General features: G+C 46.2%; 2 protein-coding genes across 6 annotated transcripts in view; one reads left to right on the forward strand and one right to left on the reverse strand.

The window, feature by feature from the left end:
* Positions 1–22,234, forward strand: part of CRTAC1 (cartilage acidic protein 1) — a 1,509,269-nt gene that overhangs the window by 422,544 nt on the left and 1,064,491 nt on the right. The gene's annotated exons all lie outside the window — the stretch shown is intronic.
* LOC146867580 (dynamin-binding protein-like) overlaps positions 1–22,234 on the reverse strand; it is a 220,977-nt gene that overhangs the window by 139,974 nt on the left and 58,769 nt on the right. For all 4 annotated transcript variants that reach the window (XR_014961793.1, XR_014961792.1, XR_014961794.1 and 1 more), the window contains exon 2: positions 15,184–15,402. Coding sequence is in view for 1 of the 4 variants with exons in the window: in XM_085606344.1 (XP_085462470.1) it covers positions 15,184–15,402 (219 nt within the window). In the remaining 3 variants the exon portion in view is untranslated. The remainder of the gene's footprint in view (positions 1–15,183; positions 15,403–22,234) is intronic.

Raw genomic sequence — 22,234 nt, forward strand, 5'->3', positions numbered from 1 at the left:
TTAGAAATACTTGTCAACTCCCAAATACTGCCCCCTCCTGACCTCTCCTACACCAACGACCTCACCATTCACTACAACACAAAAATGACAGACCTCATGGAAGCAGTCGCACCGCTAAAACTTAAGTCAAGAAGTATCCCCTCCAGATCTTGGTTTAATAACAACCTCAACAATGAAAGGCATCAACTACATTCAGCGGAAAGATCCTGGCAAAAGCAACCATCCGAATGCAATCTCTTGATCCACCAGCTAAACACCTTAAATATAAAAAACTTATCTTCAGAGAGAAATCCTCCTTTTATCCTATAACAACTGGATCAGTCAAAGAACAGGCCCAAAGAACTATTCAAAATCATCAAGCAGCAAACATCATCTTTCTCTCAACATGCAAACAACAATTCTACAAAAGAATTTGAAAAATTTGCTTGATTCTTCTCTGAAAAAGTCTCTGGTATTGAACTCTCTCTTGAGCCTATCACCTCCCTACCTTGCATCATAGATGCCCCCGGGGATATAGACTGTCTGCCTAAGACTACCTGTCTTCCTGTCTCACCTCAACACAGCCTCCCCACCCCTCAATACAGCCTTCCAACTCCCTTTGACTGAAAAACAATGCACCCTGGTCTGAATTCTACCCAGTCCTTGAAGTAGAAGTCTGCAAAATACTCGAGAAAATGAAGCCTACATCTCACATCTCAGACTCTTTTCCGCCGACTCTTGTAAAAGTGTTCAGCCACATTCTCTCCCCTGTATGGGCCAAAATCATCAATTCCTCGCTATCGAGTTGATCCATGCCGGCCCCCCCTTAAACTCGGCCAAGGAACCTCCCTCATCAAAAAAATGGCCACTGACCAAAATGACCTCAATAACTTCAGACCCATAACTAACCTCCCTCTCCTCGCCAAAAACATCGAAAAATGTGTTCTCACTCAACTCAATACCCACTTTGAAAAATACAACCTATACAATACCTTCCAGTCAGGCTTTAGGGAAGGCTGCAGTGAATAAACAGCCATTTTTAACATCGAAGATGATCTCCACAGAGCACTTGATGATGGACAGGCATGCCTCCTAGTCCTCTTGGACTATCATCCTCTTTCAATACTGTCAACCACAACATCCTCCAAAATACCCTCTCGAAAGAGTTGGCATCAAAGGAACTGTCCTTCAATGGTTCGCCTTTTTACTAAGTATGCGGACAGAGCTAATCAAATTCAACAATGAAACCTCTGAGGCAACTCCAGTCTCACTGGGTGTCCCGACAAGAGTCAACCCCATCTCTGGCATTACTTAACCTCTACATGGAACATCTTGCAATGATCTTGAAGCAAGCTGGAATTGCCTGCCACTTCTGTGCGAATGCAAAAACAACAGTTGATGGACAGAATGCAGAACAATGTCATACATTCACCCCAGTACAGAGGTCCTGATAATGGCTGATTAGCCAGAAACCGGTCCCAGGATGCTTGTTTTTGGTCCAGGGGAGACATGGCTTGGCAGTTTGGGCTGGAGTGTTCCCGTGAGGCACAGGGTCAGACTGATTTGCATATGGCCATGTCTGAACTGGGGTGGCGGAGTGAGCTAAAGAATGATGATGGATTAAACCCAGATCAGTTGACTGTGGGTGAGTGCTTGCAATGTTCAACACTCCGTCCATCATCCCCATTGGTTTTACTTCTATGCGAATGACACCCAACTCTACATGAAAATCTCATCAGTCAGTGACATCCAACACCTAAACATCACCCTACACATAGTGAAATCCTGGCTAGCCAGAAACCACCTCAAACTCAACCCCAACAAAGTAGAACTCCTCTAAACCGGAATGTGGCAGGGCCTTTGTGGCAAACTTTTTTACTATTCCCCCACTGTCAAACATAACAAGTCTCTAACTTGGTGATCCACTATTGCCCACATATGTGGATTGGAAACATCCAGTCCAAAAACAGTCAACAGGTTATCCTGAGCACCAGAAAATGTAAGAAGTAAGTGTGTCCAGTTCTTTTTGTTCTTAATTTGGTTTATTTCAATAAAACTTCTTCAGAACCACAGTTTCCCGTCTTCAGAAACCACAAAATATTCTTCATATAGCCACAGCCAACACGTGTTTCGTCAGAGTTGATGAGTGTACATCACTGACTTCATCAGGGCTTTTAGAAAAATCACAAGAGTGTTTACCACGCCGTCCGGGACAGTTCAAGGAGTACTCTCCAGTGCACAGGTGAAATATCACACACTCGGACCCTTACTGTTTTGGATGAGAAGATGGAAGGGATCTGAGAAGATAACACTTTAACGCTTGGACTCTTGTGATTTTTCACACTTTCTTCGTACATTCCCTGGTGCTCAGGATAATCTGTTGAAAATAGAATTCTTCCTCATCCAGCCCAAAGAAAAACAACCCCTTACCACAGCGCAATGGCTCAACAACCTCAGTGCACTAAACTGCAAACTGTCCATCTCTGACCCTGTTAAATCCCTGGGAATCACACTCGACAGACACCCTAAGCATGAAGGAACACATCAACACCTCCACGAAGAGTGCCCGCTACGCACTTAAGCACCTAAAATAAAGTCAAACCCTTCATACCCAGTGACGGCCCAAGGACTGTGGTGCAAGCTCTTGTCGTCCCCAAGTTGGACTATCGCAATGCTGTATTCACGGACTCCCCAAAAGCATACCTTGCCTCTCTGAAAGCCACACTTCATACTGCAGCCAGGCTACTATCAGGAGAGAGGCACCAGGACCACATCCCTCCCACTCTCGAACAACTCAGCTGGCTTCCAATAGAGGCAAGAGCTATTTTCAAAACTGCTTGCATAACTCACAAGGCCTTACACATGGATAAACCACTCAACCTCTCAGATAAAGCAGGTAAAAAAAGGCAGCTCTGAAGTTCAAACAGCCTTCCCCTGATCCCGCCAAAATTCAAGAAAGAAAAATCCCAATCCTGCTCCTTCTCAGTTAATGTCCTCAGAATCTGGAACACTCTGCTTCAAGACTTACACAGCAATCAGTCCTTCCCCCACTTCAAGTCGAAATTGAAACTCTGTCTCCTCAACAAATATCTAAACCCTCACCCCTAAAACTGGCCCACTGTGCCATCCACTAAGCCAAGATCTAGGCCAGGACCATGATTCTGGGGAAATCTCTGATGGTCCACTCCCCCATGCCTCAAATGGGGCTCTCGCCTTGCTTCTCCTGACCTACGTCGCCCTTTCACTCGACTGCAGGCCGCAATCCAGTTCTCTTATTTGGCCCCATGTACGCTCACCTTTCTCCCCATGTAACACCATGTAAATGTATCTATGCACTGCTAGAACACCATTTATACATCTTTTGTGTTGTATCTTCTTAAAAAATGTATGTTATTGATCCTAATGGATCCTTTTCTTTTCCTGAACTCTGTCATTGTGTCTGTGTGCCCTCCTCAATATGCTCTGCTAAAATATGAGTTGTTAAAATAATATGTATATTTGAAGGCCATCTCTAGAATCTATCCCTTCCATTTGACTATAGATCGCAACCCATGGTTATTTGACCTTACACAGGCCTACTTTCTCGCTATCTAACCCTGTACCAATATATCTATGCAATGCTAAGCAATAATTTTATGTATGTGTTGTATGTACCTAAAAAATATATCAGCTACTGTTAGAAATGGGGGTCTCTAGTTGGCAATGGTTTGCATCTTTGCCCAAGTAGGGACTCTTCCTTCTAGTCAGGGTAAGGGAGTTACACTCCTGAAATAACTCAACCCCTTGGTAGCTTGGCACAAGCAGTCAGGCTTATCTCAGAGGCGGAGCTACTGGCTCATAGGGACTGTGTTTTTGAAGTATTTCTGCAAGTTTAAGGATATCTTGCAAAGTATATATTTTTAAGTACTGTATGTTGAATTCTTATCATTTTGGTCTTGTTTTGGATATATAAAACTATTGGATATTTTTTTAAACTGGCGTGTTGTCCTTTTGTAGTGTCTTCCCTGCATCACTGTTGGTTATGTGCAAATGCTTTACACTCTGCCTCTCAGATAAGCCTGACTGCTCATGCCAAGCATCCAAGGTGGTGAGCAGGGGTTATTTTAGGAGTGTAACTCCCTTATCCTGACTAGAAGGAAGGGTCCCTACTTGGACAAAGGTGCAAACCCTTGCCAACTAGAGAGCCCCATTTCTAACAGCTTCTGATCCTAAAGTTATCCATACATGTCAGTCAAGTACTGTCTCTACCTCAGAAACTGTGCCAGCTCCTGATAACCGTGTTGGCATATGTCTCGTAATGTACCGCTATTGTTTGGCTTCTATGTCCACCTAATCTGTAAACCTATAATTACTGCTATGCAATGTTTGTGAAACGCTCTGATGCCTTCGGGTCTAGTTTGCGTTACATAAAACTCTACAAATAAATAAACGGGGACACACATCCACATATCATGTGCACCTTTCCTCTTGCTTGCATTACATTCCCTGAGTGCCCCTCAGTTTTGCCCACTGTAGCGGCACTTGCTCCTTCTTCATAAAGATGGTCAGTTACTTAGTTAAATCCTGTGGGGTCACCACACAGTGCTATTCTTAAGTGATGCTCAAGAAACAGCTCTCTCCTGACACTCCATGCAGGCCTTGCTCTGGGTGTGTCTGGGATCTAACCAAGATAAAACTTTGCCTTGGAGCTAGTGGGCAGACCTAACACTACCAGGATCATCACAGGAGATGCAATGTACCAAGGACTGGGGGGAAGTGGACGGCAGAGACAGGTGGCAGCTTCCGTTCTGCCCTCCCCTCACCCCTCATTGGATGGCTGCTGCTGCCTGTCAGGCTCAAACTTGTGATAAGGGGCGGAGGTCGAGATTCCTCGTCATTGATACTAACTGAGAGGCTTCAGCTACCGTAGAAGGCAGAGACCTGTGGGAGGCTTAGTCCGTGCTTGGGGCAGTGACAAGGAATACCCACAAGTCAGGTACAAGCAAGGAGTATGTTTGAGCATTAATGTTTTTGTTCAATATAAAACACTTGCAGATTGTGATTTTTCCTTAGAATAAACTTACACACGCTGATATAGTACAGCTTCTTCTAAAAAGGAACTTCCTGTGATATATAGAAGTGTGTTTTCCTGACCTTTGTTAACTCGTCTTCAATTAGGGCCTAGGAGCCTATTGTTCAAAATAAATAGCTCTCCTGTCTCCCCCCTGCACATCTACTGTTCATTATTTTTGCAGCACCTAATTGAGCAGAATCATGTATGTGTATTTTGATTGTCATTGTTCATGCCGTCCTCGACAAATCTCTTCCGCAGACCAGTCACACAACGGTAGCTTTGATTCAAGGACCTTCCACTAGCTCACCGTACCCTATTCCTTAACAATAACTTGCCGTTGTCATGTATCTAGTCTGTTCCACCATCTCCATTTCACACTAGCATAGAGTGGGCAGAATCAATATTCATGTAGGGGGGAGAGTGCTTTGGTTATAAGGCATAATGATGTTTAACAGAACTGTCTTCTTATTTGCTAAGAATGTAATGCATGATGAATCTGCAGTTTTACTAATTCCATATGTGAAAATAATATATAAAACCCTCGCTTTTTGGGGTGAGCCAGTGATCTTTCCTGTGCTACTAGGGATACTGTCCGCTTCTCTCTTGATTTTGCTGCCCACTTAGAAGCTGAAAATTTGATTTTGCATTTCTTTTTAATGCCCTACTTGCTGAGAGCATTCATGACATTGACTCTGTATCGGCTTACTTCGGTGATAAAACCCTTTAAAGGTTCTGCGGATCTAGAACCCAGTTATTGAGTGGGCCCTTTTACTTAATTGACTGTAATTCTGATTTTTGATGAGTTGGGAGGTGCCTGACCTCAGCGACACATTGCCTTATGAAACTGAGGACTAACACTCTCTCCAATTCATCGAATTGTGGGCAATCCTGCTTAGGCAAATTTTGGGGTGTCAAAACTGCAGGGTCCCCCATGCCCACACAACCACTGTGCTTGTAATTTCGTCAGCTCTAACTTGCTCCACCACACATGATGAATGCATGTAGTCGATATTAAAAGCATGATGACGGCCTTAGCTTAGTTACCTAGAGTGCGGCTTCAGAAGTCTTCTGAGATTGCTTGTAGACCTATCTAGTTAAATGTTGCAAGCAGAAGCGAGCTTGAGGAAACCATTTGTAGTGTTCTAAGGAGCTTGATGTGGTGGGTATGGCTTCAACCATGTGTTCACTCAGTACATCTGGTGTCATTAGCGGTGTGCACAGGTAAGAGCGGTGGGGCGGGGGTGGCGGAGGTCAACAGACGACGTGATAAGTAATAAATCAAAAAATAAATAAAAGCACTTACTTTGCGCTTGCCTCATCGCTGTGGCCACCACCCCCCACCCGGCCCAGCCCCACCACTCTTACCTATGCGAGCCGCTACTGTCTGATGTGATTCTTATCCTCATTGAGAATATCTAAAGCTGCATCTGATTTTGCTAAATAGAAACATGAGCATGCTTGGTGTGTCGAAGAGTTGAACCTGTACCTGTTCTAACAGGCGATGCGCTGTCCTCCACGCTGCCCTGTCCATCACATGCTACACTATCTGCAGATGCAATGCAGGACAGGTCGTTCCTTATTTTTACACCAGGGTGTGATTGCTCTCGGTTTCTCTGCTTTAGTGCTAATTTTAGCCCTTGTATTTGTTCTGCTCTTTCTAGAACTGCTGCAAGCGGCCTTTGGTGTTTTTTGCAGCATCAGTTGTTTATTTTCTGGAACTAGTCTAATCATGTGCACCTACTTTAAAGAAAAAGAATCCATCTTTGTTTGTGCAGCACTAGGGGCTGTGCTGCTCTGGCACTGCTGTTGCTTGTTCTCTTAGTTATAGGGGGCTGTGCTGTCTGGCTCTGCTGTTGCTTGTTCTCTTAGTTATAGGGGGCTGTGCTGCTCTGGCACTGCTGTTGCTTGTTCTCTTAGTTATAGGGGGCTGTGCTGCTCTGGCACTGCTGTTGCTTGTTCTCTTAGTTATAGGGGGCTGTGCTGCTCTGGCACTGCTGTTGCTTGTTCTCTTAGTTATAGGGGGCTGTGCTGCTCTGGCACTGCTGTTGCTTGTTCTCTTAGTTATAGGGGGCTGTGCTGCTCTGGCACTGCTGTTGCTTGTTCTCTTAGTTATAAGGGGCTGTACTGCTCTGGCACTGCTGTTGCTTGTTCTCTTAGTTATAGGGGGCTGTGCTGATCTGGCACTGCTGTTGCTTGTTCTTTTAGTTATAGGGGGCTGTGCTGCTCTGGCACTGCTGTTGCTTGTTCTCTTAGTTATAGGGGGCTGTGCTGATCTGGCACTGCTGTTGCTTGTTCTCTTAGTTATAGGGGGCTGTGCTGCTCTGGCACTGCTGTTGCTTGTTCTCTTAGTTATAGGGGGCTGTGCTGATCTGGCACTGCTGTTGCTTGTTCTCTTAGTTATAGGGGGCTGTGCTGCTCTGGCACTGCTGTTGCTTGTTCTCTTAGTTATAGGGGGCTGTGCTGATCTGGCACTGCTGTTGCTTGTTCTCTTAGTTATAGGGGGCTGTGCTGATCTGGCACTGCTGTTGCTTGTTCTCTTAGTTATAGGGGGCTGTGCTGCTCTGGCACTGCTGTTGCTTGTTCTCTTAGTTATAGGGGGCTGTGCTGCTCTGGCACTGCTGTTGCTTGTTCTCTTAGTTATAGGGGGCTGTGCTGCTCTGGCACTGCTGTTGCTTGTTCTCTTAGTTATAGGGGGCTGTGCTGCTCTGGCACTGCTGTTGCTTGTTCTCTTAGTTATAGAGGGCTGTGCTGCTCTGGCACTGCTGTTGCTTGTTCTCTTAGTTATAGGGGGCTGTGCTGCTCTGGCACTGCTGTTGCTTGTTCTCTTAGTTATAGGGGGCTGTGCTGCTCTGGCACTGCTGTTGCTTGTTCTCTTAGTTATAGGGGGCTGTGCTGCTCTGGCACTGCTGTTGCTTGTTCTCTTAGTTATAAGGGGCTGTACTGCTCTGGCACTGCTGTTGCTTGTTCTCTTAGTTATAGGGGGCTGTGCTGATCTGGCTCTACTGTTGCTTGTTCTCTTAGTTATAGGGGGCTGTGCTGCTCTGGCACTGCTGTTGCTTGTTCTCTTAGTTATAGGGGGCTGTGCTGATCTGGCACTGCTGTTGCTTGTTCTCTTAGTTATAGGTGGCTGTGCTGCTCTGGCACTGCTGTTGCTTGTTCTCTTAGTTATAGGGGGCTGTGCTGATCTGGCACTGCTGTTGCTTGTTCTCTTAGTTATAGGGGGCTGTGCTGCTCTGGCTCTGCTGTTGCTTGTTCTCTTAGTTATAGGGGGCTGTGCTGCTCTGGCACTGCTGTTGCTTGTTCTCTTAGTTATAGGGGGCTGTGCTGCTCTGGCTCTGCTGTTGCTTGTTCTCTTAGTTATAGGGGGCTGTGCTGATCTGGCACTGCTGTTGCTTGTTCTCTTAGTTATAGGGGGCTGTGCTGCTCTGGCACTGCTGTTGCTTGTTCTCTTAGTTATAGGGGGCTGTGCTGCTCTGGCACTGCTGTTGCTTGTTCTCTTAGTTATAGGGGGCTGTGCTGCTCTGGCACTGCTGTTGCTTGTTCTCTTAGTTATAGGGGTCTGTGCTGATCTGGCTCTGCTGTTGCTTGTTCTCTTAGTTATAGGGGGCTGTGCTGTCTCATCCAATGTTCTCGCTGATGTTTTCAATAATGATAAAGGCAATAGCTGTAGGTTGCTTGTCGCCTTTATGTTCTAATTTCCTGATAGTTTGTTTCAAAAACATTCATTCGGCGTGTTCCTGTACACTTTTTATGCATCCAAGTCACTGAGGGTAACAGTTTAGGGGAATTTCATGTAATATCATTTAATCAGTTTCTCCCCAATGAAACACAGTAGACGTCTCGACGTTTAGCGAAGACGCGGCATCCAATCAGTTGAAATGGGCATGAAATACGGAAATGTCTTCGATCGAGCTATAAACCTGCAGATTAATGGCACTATTGGCTTCCCAATTTCGGTGGAGAGCCCTTTCTGGTGCGCGTTATCATTCGGCCCCGAGGTGTAACGAGTGACATTACCTGTAGAAACACAGCTACTTAAAGCAAAAAAGAGTATTTCAGTGGTGTCAAATCCCATCATCGCTGATGGAACATGCTGCGTTATGGTTAGTTTGACTTCTGTTTTGTTCGTTTCTTGCTCAATAAAAGTTTCCTTTTCGTTTTTTTTTAAAACTCGATGCTACACAAACGAAAATAATAAAATGTGCTAATATTACCTTTCATTTTAATTCTGTTATGTTGCATTTTTTGCAATAGGCCATTATATTCAATTTCCGTGTAGTCGCTAGTGGCAGTCGGCCTAATAAGGTAGCTTGCATTTCCTGCTATGATAGTGACGGAAAACGGCAAAGATGAAGGAATATTAGCACAGTAGCGCCTCCGCCTCAAGGTATGCTAGTGTCAGCTGAAGCCTGTCACTCCACCCATGTGGGTAATAGGTGCAAATAACTGGGTGGCTCAGAGTTGGCTCTATGTTGCGCTCTCGCACTCAATGTGTGTTCCTTTTGTGAATGGGTGAGACCTCTGGGTTGGGCGTATGTTTTTCAAAATTCCCATTCCAGTCTGTGCCGCAGTTGTCCTGAGTGTGTGCTTCTGGTATACATACTTTCGAACACTCTCAGTCTTGGTTTAACCAGCCTTTGCACGACTTTCGAAGTGTGAAGTTCCAGTGCTGTACCTGTCCAGTATGTGCTCTGTTCATATGGACTGGTAGGGTCAATTTCAACTAAACTTTGCAGGGTGTCTGAATTGGCCCCTATGACCTTCAATGGTGAAAGTCTTGAGCCCCTGGTTCAGAACTGCAGTATTGAAGGGAAGCTTCAGGGTCAATCATTCTAGTAAAGCAACCACAACAGCCACATGTAGGTCTTCATTGAAGGAACCGGTCAAGGTATCTATTATGTTTCCCTTTGGCAAACCTTAGCAGAGCTCAAGGATTACCCCTGGAAGGACGCTTCCAGGCTGGAATTAACCGACTATAATGGATATGAAAAAAGGAAACCGGAATTAAGTTGATACGACTAAAACATTGAGGATAGCCCAAAAATATATTTTCTTTGATTAAACATGTGTAACAACAGTGGTTCAATTGAAGGATCCACCAAACGGATAAAGTTAAAAAAGCGACTTCTCCTGATTGCTTTTGAAAAACCCAACTCATCTAACTCCAGGACGAGGGGTCAATATGGTTTCTGAATTTAGGGAAAGGGGCAATTATGAATGATACGATCAGCAATCAGGAGAAGTTGATTTATTTAACTTTATCTGTTTGGTGGATCTTTCCTATTGGACCACTGTTGTTAGGTATCAAAAATTACCTAGGTCCTCGGGTTACTTTTGAGTCACCCCGTTGTTATGTAATGGGTATTCAGAGTAGGTGCACACTTGCAAGGGTTTTGCCCATTGCGATAATCCCCTTCCTACTGTAGTTTATTCAGCACTGTTTTACGTCAGGTTTTCTAAAGCAAAGAAATGCCAGAGAAGGAAGCTCTGTCACATAGTGAGGACTATATAAGCAGATTGATACATGGATGAGCAGGGTCAGGTTTTCTGGAGCATGCTACCTCTGTGATTGACCTTACCCTAAATAATAAAAAGAATAAATTAGCAAGACTTTAGAAGAATTTGTCCACCCTAGGTTCCACAGTCATTTACTGGCAAAGCATCTGCAGTCCAATACCATCCCGGTCGGTCTGCAGGTGACGAATGAACAAGCTATTTTCATAGATAATCTGAAATGTAAAGAACACTTTAGCTTTGTAGCTAATAATTGCTCTCAACATTAGGTGGTGTTGGAGTTTGAGACAGCATTGGAACAGGTTCAGAAACTAATCAAAGATATTGCCGACCTTAAAAAGGAAATATTGAAGAATAAGCCCTTGGCTAATGTTGAGGGTCTTGAGCACCTAGAGAGGGCTATCAAGTACTTTGACATGAACACACAGGTGTATAAACTAGACACATTGGCTAGGGACATTAGGTTTGATGATAAGAAAGTAGCATATCTCTACATTGCAGAAGTCTACTATAAATAGGACTCCCAGGGTAGATACTAGAGTAGAGGGGTTTCAGGAGGTATACAACCTTCTTAGAGTCCTCTGCAGCCAGTGGCACGACACTGATACTGACCAACCAAGCACAAGTTAGGGTTCACATGATTAGGGTTACAATTACAAGATTTAGCATCAGGGCTTTTTTTTATAAATAAAACAAGCCCAAAACAAGACAGATCCAATCAGTAAAACCAGAGATATGCAATTTTAAAGATTTTAGTAAAAATAGCGCCAAAAACACAAAGCACGAACTGTGGATACCTGGTCGTGCAAGGCCGGCTACAGAGATCCAGTTATGCCCGTGGACCAAAATGCCTTAAATTCTAGTTTACGGAGCTTTGCGAGGATCCCCTCAAAGATGCATCACAAAGCAGAAGCAATGTGCCTGTTCTGAGATGCAGCGAGGCTGTGATGCGACGACCTGCGTCGTCATCGAGGATCCCAATGACAGGGCTTGTTATTGCGATGTCTGGCGTCAAGGATGTGGGGCATTGCATAAGTTACAAAGAGCTGTGAAGCAGAATCCATCATCATCAAGGCTGCCATCGAGGAGGGATTTGAGAGCCTGTAGCGAGGTTGGGTCATGCAGTAGCGGTTCTGATGGACTGCAGTGGCGATGTGGGTCTTTGCTACAGGTCCCATCCACGCAGGACGGAAGATGCATTGGTTCTGCTCACGTTTGCGCCATGCAGCAGAGGAGATGTCTCTTCCGCTTGATCCACAGAAGCTGGCGCAGCACCGTAAGCCCACTTCCACGGGTCGAGGACTGGGCTGGCACTACTTGGCAGGCAGTTGGTAGCCTGTTGTTGTCCATGAGGCTTCAGTCAGATCAAGAGGCCGGCCAGCTAGCGCTTGGAGTCATTCTGGGTTCAATAGATGCAGGTCCAGTTCTTCTTGCCCAGGCAAGAGGGCAGCAGGAAGCAAGTCAGCACATCAGGGCTGGAGTTCTTCAGAGCAGCAGATTGTCAGTCCTTTCAGCAGCACAGCATTCCTTCTTCTTGGTAGAGTATCCAAAGGACCCGAAGTGTATTGAAGCGGTGGTTTCTGAGGTCCAGTATATATACCAAGTTGTGCCTTTGAAGTGGGAAGAAGTTTTTCAAGGCATGGCTTTGAAGTGCATATGTGCCCTGCCTTACTGGCCCTGGCTGCAGACTAACTTCAGGGAATATGCAGCCCCTTGTGTGGAGACGGTCCACAGCCTTTGAAAGTTTAGACCCAGCACCTGCCTCCTATTTTGCAAGTGATGGCCTATCCAGTCACATCTTAGCTCTCCATTGTGTGTAGCTGTCTAGGAGGAACACATAAAGTACAACGGTCACCCACACCCAGCCATGTGATCAGAGACAGGCTGTAGTCACCAAATGGCTGAGGCAAGAACATGACAACTTTCTACAAGTGGCATTTTCAAAATTGTAATTTAAAATTTGACTTCACCAAAAGTAAGGATTTTATATTCAAAAGACACCAAACATGAACTATTTAACTGTTCCCATTTGGAAATTACACGTATGAGCTGCAATAAGGTAACTCCAAAGTTATCCTATGGGAATGGCAGTAGTGAAAAATGAATTTAAGAGTTTTTCACCACCAGGACATGTAAAACTTAAAAGCACATGTCCTACTTTTGAAATAAATTGCACTATGCCATCTGGGCTGTCCAGGGCATACCATAAGAGTGACATATGTATTAAAACAGAAGGTTTGGACCTGGCAAAAGGGCTACTTTTCCAGGTCGAATTGGCCATTTTAAAACATCAAACACACAGGTTGCAAAAGCAGGCCTGAGACATGTTTAAAGTTCTGCTTAAGTGGGTGGCACAATCATTGCTGCCGGCCCCCAGTATCATTTAATTTACAGGCCATGGGAACAGCTAGTGCCACTTTACTAGGGACTTTCAAGTAAATTCAATATGCCAATTGAGTATAACCCAATCTAACATGCTTTAAGGTGAGAGTACAAGCCCTTTAGTTTTGGTTAGAAGTGGTAAAGTATGCAAAGTCCTAAGCCCAGCAAAATGAAGTCAGCAAAAACGGAAGGGTTGAAGGCAAAAAGTTAGAGAGAAAACCACACCAAGGATGCCAAGTCTTCCTATGTGAACTAAAAGCATTATAACCATAGAAGGCGGCATTTGGTGTATCTTCATAATGTTAACTCTGGAAGAAAACCAAGGCCTGGGGACCTTAATTAACTAATAGAAACTGCATATGTTCATACATGTACAATGATGGCCAATCTGTGACCATTTTTTTTATTTATCCTGTTGCCTGAGATCTAACTTTCAGAGCACATGCATGACATCGTAATGCTGTAAAAGTGTCTTCGATAACTAGATAATGTATGGTGTTATTTTCTAAGGCAGCAGCATAGATAGTAGGAGGGCAACCATAAGGAATGTATTACAGTCCCAGCATCCTCCCCTTCTATTAACTTTAGACTGCAGAAGGCGGATTTTTGTTTGAGGGCAGTTTGGGATACCCAGGGCTACATTAAAAGTTTTTCGGAATTATAAGGCTGTTATGAAACGTTATAACAAAGCCAATAGGTTTGACCTACTTAACTGAAAAGCATGTGTTAAGACCACAGGCTTTTAAGGATGGATTGTTATTACACTGTGCTGAAGCCTGTAGACAGGTATTTCGTTACATGGAATTTCACAGGTTACCGCACTAGTCAAGGGTTTTGTTGTTGGTGATTCACCCAAATAAACTGTGAGGATAAAAAATATGAACTACAATAATCCTTTTTAGGCTTTCTTTGGAGAGCTAGTATTTTTTCTTTACCAACTGTAATTGTGTATACATTTTTACTTGTAGGACTGTATGCCAGATGGTTATCTTGTGGAAAGCTTACACCAGCATAGAAGGCTTGAGTTTGTTATTATGGTGACATGCCTGTGACAAAGGCTATAGGCCTGTTTGTTGATCATGAAAAGTTACGATAATGGCAGTAGGTCGGACCTATTGATTGTGAAAAGCATATGGTGAAGTCAATAGGCATTTAAGGGTGGATTGTTCTAACTCTGAATTAAAGCCTAAAGATAGGTTTTTGTGACATGGAATCTGACAGATTTACTTTAGTACCCAAGGTTTTTGATGTTGGTCACCCTCTCTGACAAACCATGCTTACAGAAAATTGCACTGTGTGAATTTTTATTTAGCCCTTTTAGGAGAGAGAGCATTTTGCTTTGCCAACTGTAAGTTTGTATACATTTGTAATTTTATGACAGATGGTTGCCTTGTTAGGAAGATTATGCTCAGTATGCTAGGCTTCAGTTGATTATGGTGATACGCCAATAATAACAGCAATAGGCTTAACTGGTGTGCAGGGAACTATTATGCCAGATGTCATAGGCCTGGCTGGTGTGTTATGAGATGTTATCACAAAGGAAGTAGGTCTTGTTTGGTTATTGCATAAAGCATATGGTAAATCCAATAGGCCTCTAACAATAAATTGTTGACACATTATGTCCACAGAAAGAGATTTGGTTGCATGCAATCTCACAGATTCTCATATTGGGCAAGGTTTTTGGTGTTGGTCACTCACTCTGACAAACCTAGAGAGCAGAATTTTATGGTGCTGATTCTTGTTAGAACCTTTTGAGAGGGGTTGTATATTTTTTTGCCAACTGAAAATGTGCTCATATTTGTAATTTTACAAGGGTATGCATGATGGTTGCCAGGTTATGCACACTTGAGTAGGCCTGTTCCGTATACGGTGTCAAGCCATTGGTAAATTCTAGAGGCCATATCTGTTCACTGGGAAAAGTTATGTCAGATTTCTTAGGTGTGGCCTGTTTATAAGGAAAAGGTATCACAAAGCAAGTAGGCCTTATTTACTTATTCTGAAGAGCATGTGTTAACGGCAATAGGCGTTTAAGGGCATATTGTTATGACACTGTGCTAAAGCCAAGAGGCAAACCATAGATTATACAGTTTGCACTAGGGTAATCCTTATTAGGCTCCATTAGTAAGATTTTTTTTATTCACAACACATCTTATTGATTTTTATTTTGACGTTACATGATGGCCAAAATGGCCTTTCCAAACTTGCAGTGCAATAACAACCCGTCTGTCAGACTAGGACTGGTTACCAGTACTAACCTTCTGATCCAGATCCAGCAGGGGTGATGCACAGTTCCCAATTCCCCTTTCAATACTCCACAGGGAGCATGAACAGCCTCCCCTGTACAGCAGTACGCAAGGGAAAGGGGAAAAAAGGGATACGAAAATAAAAGGTAGCGGTCCACTACCCGTAGGCCTCCTCGTCTGATGAGAACCTGACCTCCTCCAATGTGAATCCCAGAAGCGAACGATGACTCCCTGTATGAGAGAAAAAGGATAAGAATTATAAGCATTTAACGACTCCCAGCAATTTATCTGCCCTAAGGCGATCAAAAGGCTACAACCCCCTTAATCAATCAACTCACATTCAATTCTCATACTCAGGGTCTCATACAGGCAATGGTAAAAAATAAGGAAGGCAGTCTCTTGCTGGTTTGAACCAATCCGGTGTCAGAGGGAGGATAATCAGTGGAAATGAAGCAAAATAAACAGTGTGCTCGAAACCACTCTCTCCTTGAGAGTGGGAGCTAGCTGAACTGAATGAATCCCCCAGGAAGCATTAGTATGCACAGTGTTATACTTCTCACACATTACTAGTATTAGAGGGTGGAGCAGACACAATCTTCTCAACCAAGTGTCTGTGAATGAGGAGCTCCTGTAACGCGTGATGCTTCTCACAGGCAATGAGCTGAACTGAATACAAGTCATGCGTCAGAGTGCGAGAAAATAATGCGTCCCTAGAGTCCATTAAGAAGCTACAAGCGTTAGGCAGTCCTGCTCACCTTGCAGAAAAACAAGGTTCAAGTGAGTAGGTAAACCCAGGAAGCCTACTACCCATAACAATGAGGTACAGCAAGCACAGAGAACCTTGAAGAGGTTCCGATTCCCGGGGCGTGAAAACAAGCAAAGTCTCAAGGGAAATGATACGGCTTACTATGATATCGTAGCGGTGTCCTTCTCTCGTGGTGAGCGATCTCTGGAACAGCCGATTGCCGCTCCGTGGATGTCCGAGAGAATCGGAGAAAGGTGGGCAGGACTCTTCTCGTTGGTAACCGCTAGCAGGGAAAGGCACCATGGCCTCCCCTCGAAAAGCCCTTGAACAGCTGTGTAGATCAATGGACTGCTCCTAACGAGCCACGGACTAACGGCTCAAAAATTCTAATTGACTAGCGCCGGATCTCTGAGGGAGATGGGCTTATATGGGCAGTCCCACTTCCCCGGAGAAGAACGTTGCATTCTGGACCCTGTAGTTTACATACCATTCTGCCCGCATTCATACTGCACTAAGGGGCGTCATGACACCGTCTCCCACCCCCAACGGCACACGCATGTATTACTAAGATCAGATCCACCATCCTTCTCATCAACAACATTCTAAACGTGGCTGTATTGGGGATACGTGAATGTAGTAGGGAACCAGGAGCCTCTTTGACCACCGTCATATTGCCGTATCTCTGTGTCAAGAAGGGAATTCACTGTAGGGACCGGTGCCAAATCTATGCCTCTGTGGTGCGCCCACCACTGCCATATCTTTGCGTGTTTCTGCGGGCACCCCTTAGCACAATACACCGCTGTTTCAATGCCCCACAATGATCCATTGTTTGCTTCCGTGTGCCCACTGTGGGCAGCAGCACAGCCTTCGATATCCATGCAATGTTGTGTTTAGCTAGAATTACGAATATACAAAAGGTATGCTGTTCCTAATATCGAGACAAGGGAAAACTGGCTTTATGTGGTCATGAAGTGTAGGAGGATGAGGATTCCTCCTCTTAGAATATAGGGCCCTCACACACCCGGCAAGGTGTCATGATTCATCATATGGGCTGCACTTAGTCAGGTCGATGCTGCAATACCTGATGGGCTCCCTATGATTGGCTCTTTGGTGGAGATCTTTTATTCCAAATGCCGTTTGGTGCCGTGGGGGGTGAGAGGCCTAATTAGTGTAGATGAAAGTGTGGAGGTGTATACCTGAAAGAAATTTTAAAACAGGTAAGGGAGTACCAGCGAAGAACAAACTAACACATGCTATGTGTAGTACCTGATAGCATATGACGATCACAGCAGAAGAGGGTAGGTCGGCCGTTCTTTTGCGTACTTTGCAAAACCACACAAGGGAATTCCTTGTGAGATACCTGCCGGGTATCGATGAAGTAGATAGAGAAACCCAACTAGGGTTGGTCATATGCTATCAGGTACTACACATATCATGTATTAGGTTGGTTGAAAAAGGGTAGATCACGCCATACAACCAACCACGTGTAGATATATTTGATTTTATTAGGTCCTGACGAATCGCCACCATGTTGTTTGGCTACCAGGCGAGAAACATGTTGACTGCACAATAGAGCGCCCTACCTGAGACATAATCTCAGACATGCACCTTTGTTTCTTTTAATCAGGGTGGGAGACCCATTGATTAAAATAGTCTTCGCTGGTACTCCCTTACCTGTTTGAAATTTTTTTTCAGGTTATACACCTCCACACATTCATCTACACTAATTCGGCCCCTCACCTCCACGGCACCAAACGGAATTTGGAATAAAAGATCTCTGCCAAAGAGCCCCTCATAGGGAGCCTGTTAGGTATTGCAGCACCGACCTGACGAGGAGCAGCCCATATGATGAAGCATGACACCTTGCCGGGTGTGTGAGGGCCCTATATTCCAAGAGGAGGAATCCTCATCCTCCTACACTTCATGACCACATAAAACCAGTTTTCCCTTGTCCCGATATTAGGAACAGCATACCTTTTGTATCTTCATTATTGTTAGGGCATGTATGCTGGACCGGTCTAAAAAGCCCTCAGTCCCTCCTTTGTGATTAGCTAGAATTAAGCCCAGGAGAAGTAAATGTCTTTTATACCTATTGCCACCAACTCCTTGAGTGCTATGGAGTAATATCTGCTTTTGGTGAAATTGGATCTCCCAGGACTGAAGTCTCTCCAGGCATGTTGCCACCCCTCGCCAGAAATTTCTGAGTGCTGTGCATTCCCATACGTACATAGGAAGGGGCCCTCATTCATCCCATATCTAAGGCAAGCCGATGAGACAGTGGCACTCATGCGCGACAGACGGCACCTAGTGAAGTAAGCTCTTTGGAGGGATTTCGATTGGATAAGGCATAGTCTGGATGGTATCGCCGCTTCATGTGGTGCCATTAGAGCTTCTGTCTAATCGTCATTGTTGAGTGTGGGTATGTCCCCCTGGCAGGTCTCTCACAGAGTTGGGAGTGTGGATGTACTATTTGTCATTAGTGTCTTGTAAATCGTTCTGATTTAATGGGTATGCAAATCCCTGGTCAGTAATTTGACCTCCAATGGGTTGAATTCTGGTAAGTCATGAAGATCAGGTAAAGCATGGCATGACTGTAGATATCTATAGAATTGGTGTCTATGCAGTTGGAAACCTGTCTGTAGGTCTTGGATTTTGTACATATTAGCAATTTTTTTGTGCTATAACTGATGGTTGCCTAAGGAAAGCTTATATCCAATATAGTAGGTCTTATTTGGTTATGTGACAACACAATGATAACAGCTAGAGGCCTGATTGGTTCATTAGGAATTGTTATGTCTGTATATTAAAGCCTACAGATAGTGAATTTGTTAAATCAAATGGCACAAAATACTTTGTAGGGAAGGATTTTGAACTTGGTTACCGCCTCTGATAACCCTTGGGGGAGTAGATTTGCACTGCAATGACTTTTGATAGAAGGGCCATTGGTTGCTTTGCGTGTCATCCATGATAGCATTCTGCATGGGGTAATGGTTCAGTCCACATCAGTCTTTTGCGCTGTGAATTATGGCGTTTTCTGATCACGTGTACAACCAGTTGGAAATGAGTGTGCTTCAGTTTCAGTGCCAGTTCTTAAGTTTTCAATGTTCTCCTTTTATAGTTCACCTTTCATTCCTCTGACTCTTTTTGAAAAAATATTTTTTAAGATGATACTACAGCTCTCCAGACAGTGGTAACAGTTCACTTACTTGACGCTCATTTCATCTACCTACAGTGCCCCGCATCCCACGTGGCTACTTCCTCTAAACCAGGAGACCATGATGAAATACTGTTGTCCATAGCGTATTGTAAAATCATTTCAGGTTGTTTAGCGCGTTGATTCTAAATATTTCAGCCATGCTGGAACTTTATACCAAAGACAGACTTTTTGCATTACCTCTGTGAGACAAAAACCTGCTACTATGTTTACTTTCATTATTGCAAGCATAGCCCCGCCATCTTTAGAAAGCACCAGGTTTTATTTATTCTACTTCTGTAGTAGGGGATCTCTGTGTATAGTCATAATCTATGAATAATCCCCGCCCATGTGCGGGGACCCCGGAGCAATCAAAAATATCTCTTAAGCTGTCCCGCATTTGCAAACCTGCAAAGACACTTAAGAGACAGACAAAATAATACAGCCTAATCACCACAAGGCTGCACTGGCCAGCACTTCCTCTGAAGTGAACACAAAAGCCAAAATAAAGTTGAAATGTCATTTTTATTCACATTTGACATGTTCCTTTATTATCACACACTCCCTTCACCAAAATCCCTTTAAACAATAGAGAGGAAGGGGTGGACAGACAAGCCCTATAGGCTGTCATTATGTGTCTGCTAAAGGGATACCGTGCCTTTAAGAAACTCTCCAGAGACCCCCGGTATCCCAGGATGCACAGCCAACACAAGTTACTTTCAGTTCTTTTTTCCGGCTCCTGCTAGCAGGACCCTGGAGCTTGAGCTCTACCCTTTTGGGTGGTTTAATTGATTAAAATCGGATTTTTTGGACTTAAAGTGGTTTCATTCGACGTCTAAAGCCTTTGTCTACTACTGCCTGCAATCTGGAGCAGTTTTGGCCCACTCTCAGCATGGCTTTATTCGATAAATGCCCTGAGTGTGGGAGGAAGAAGGCTAAGACGGACCCACATGAGGTGTGTATCCTCTGCTTGTCGCCCTCACATGTCCCAGCTGCCTGTGACATCTGCAGCACCTTTTCGAAGAGGACCCTGAGGGACAGGGAGAAGACTCGCCTTCAGGGACAGGAGAAGCAGAGGACCGGTGAGACTTCAGGGCGTGGAGGGTCCCATTCCCCCTCCTCCGCCCATGCTTCAGCCCCTGGAGGGACCTCCGGGCAGAGCAAGGAGCAGAGACGGCGCCTACCGGCTGGTAGGTCGCGTTCGACGTCGAAGGCGACGACGTCGACGGCGAGAGAGAAGGCACCGGTATGTTCGCCGTCGATCCAGGGCTCTGGGTCGCGGCAGCCTCGGCGTTCGACGTCGAGGGAGGGGCCGGCGAGACCCAGGACCGGGTCGCCGTCGCAGGTGTCACGGTCTACGTCCACAACACATCGACGTCGTACCGAGCCCCATGGACTGCACTCGCCGCCGTCTACCCATGGCTCAACGCTGACGGAGTCGACGCTGAGATCCCGGCGCCCGCCGTCGAGGCGGAGGCGGTCGACGCCGAGACGCAGGTCGACGTCGAGACACCAACGATCGACGTCGAGACACCAACGATCGACGTCGAGATACCAACGATCGACGTCGAGATACCAACGATCGACGTCGAGATCGCAGCGGTCAACGCCGAGGCACCGGCGGTCGACGTCGAGACGCCAGAAGTCGACGTCGAGGAGACAGTCGACGTCGAGGCAGACACCCCGGCGACGGCGATCACGGCGGGGCTCGACGCCGAGGAGGCATGGGTCGACGTCGAGGAGACTTGGTTCGACGTCGAGAGGACGATCGACTGCTGGGCGGCACTCGTCGTCGAGGGCGAAGAGACGCCGTTCGAGGTCGAGGTACAGTTCGACGTCCCAGACATCGGGGAATACGTCCTCGGTGATTACGATCTCCAGTCGGGGATCGGGGAGGCGCGGACGTTCGCCTTCGGTGGCTTCCCCGCGGGACAGGCCCGCCAAGAAGAGGAGAGTGGCCGCGAGCCCGGACAATGATGATGGGGGCTCTCCGGCTAGAAGTGATGGGGCTTCAGACCATCTGACCCCGCTGCGTACCCAGCGGCCGCCTTTGCCTCCGGTGCCCGACCTTCCACCGGCGCCTCCACCGGTGCCTGCACTGCCTCCTCCTCCTCCACCTCCTCCTCTTCCTCCTCCTCCTCTTCCTCCTCCTCCACCTCCTCCGCTGCCTCTGCCCGTGCCTCAGCTGCCTGCTTCACCACCGCAGCCACCGCCTCCTCCCCCGAGGGTTCCTCACCGGCAGAGATCTCGCTCTCGCCCTCGCAGGCGATCACGGAGTAGGCGCAGATCCTCCACTCGCTCTGGACATGGTCGACGGAGGTATCGGTCTCGTTCCAGGGGGTCGAGGGGCACGTACTCTTCGGGGGCTGGCAAGTATTCGCCCTCGCTGTCAGAGACGCCTCCTACCCGCGTCTCTCCAGTGGATGACATTGCCACGTTCCAGGAGGTGTTGCTGAGAGGGGCTGCGAAGTTGGGGATATCAGTGACTACCCCGATTCCCACTACTTCTGTGATTTTTGAGACTTTGCATAAAGTACATCTGTCGCGCCCCCTCCTTCCGCTGGTCCCAGGACTGGAGGAACCTGCGATGGAGGTGTTCTTAACGCCGGCCGTTGTGAAGCCGGCGCCCTCGAGACTGTCAAAGAAGTACAGGGCTCCTGACTCGGATCCGGCGTTCCTCAGAGTGGACCCCCCACCGGACTCTGTTATCGTGGCGGCGGCTCGTAAGCAACACTCTACGACGCCTTCCTCCACGGCTCCCCCGGATAAGGAGAGTCGCAAAATGGACTCCTTGGGGAGGAGGATGTGCTCCACGTCGGCTACTACGATGAAGGCCGCTAGCGCCTCCGCTCTGTTGGGGCGCTATGACAGGTCTCTTTGGGACTCCCTGCAACAGTTCGCGGCCTCCCTGCCCAGAGACAAGAGGGAGGATTTTCAAGAGGTGCTGAACGAGGGCATGATGGTCTCTAATCAGATCATCAGTGCGGCGGGGGACGTGTCGCTGCTGGCGGCCCATGGGTACTGCCACGGCGTACATATGAGGAGGCATTGCTGGCTGCGGCTGACTCCGCTCAAGCCGGAAGCGCAGCAGAAGATCGCCAATCTGCCATTCTCTGGCACGACGC

The sequence above is a fragment of the Triturus cristatus genome, chromosome 1_2, assembly GCF_964204655.1.
Source record: "Triturus cristatus chromosome 1_2, aTriCri1.1, whole genome shotgun sequence".
NCBI classification, from domain to species: Eukaryota; Metazoa; Chordata; class Amphibia; order Caudata; family Salamandridae; genus Triturus; species Triturus cristatus.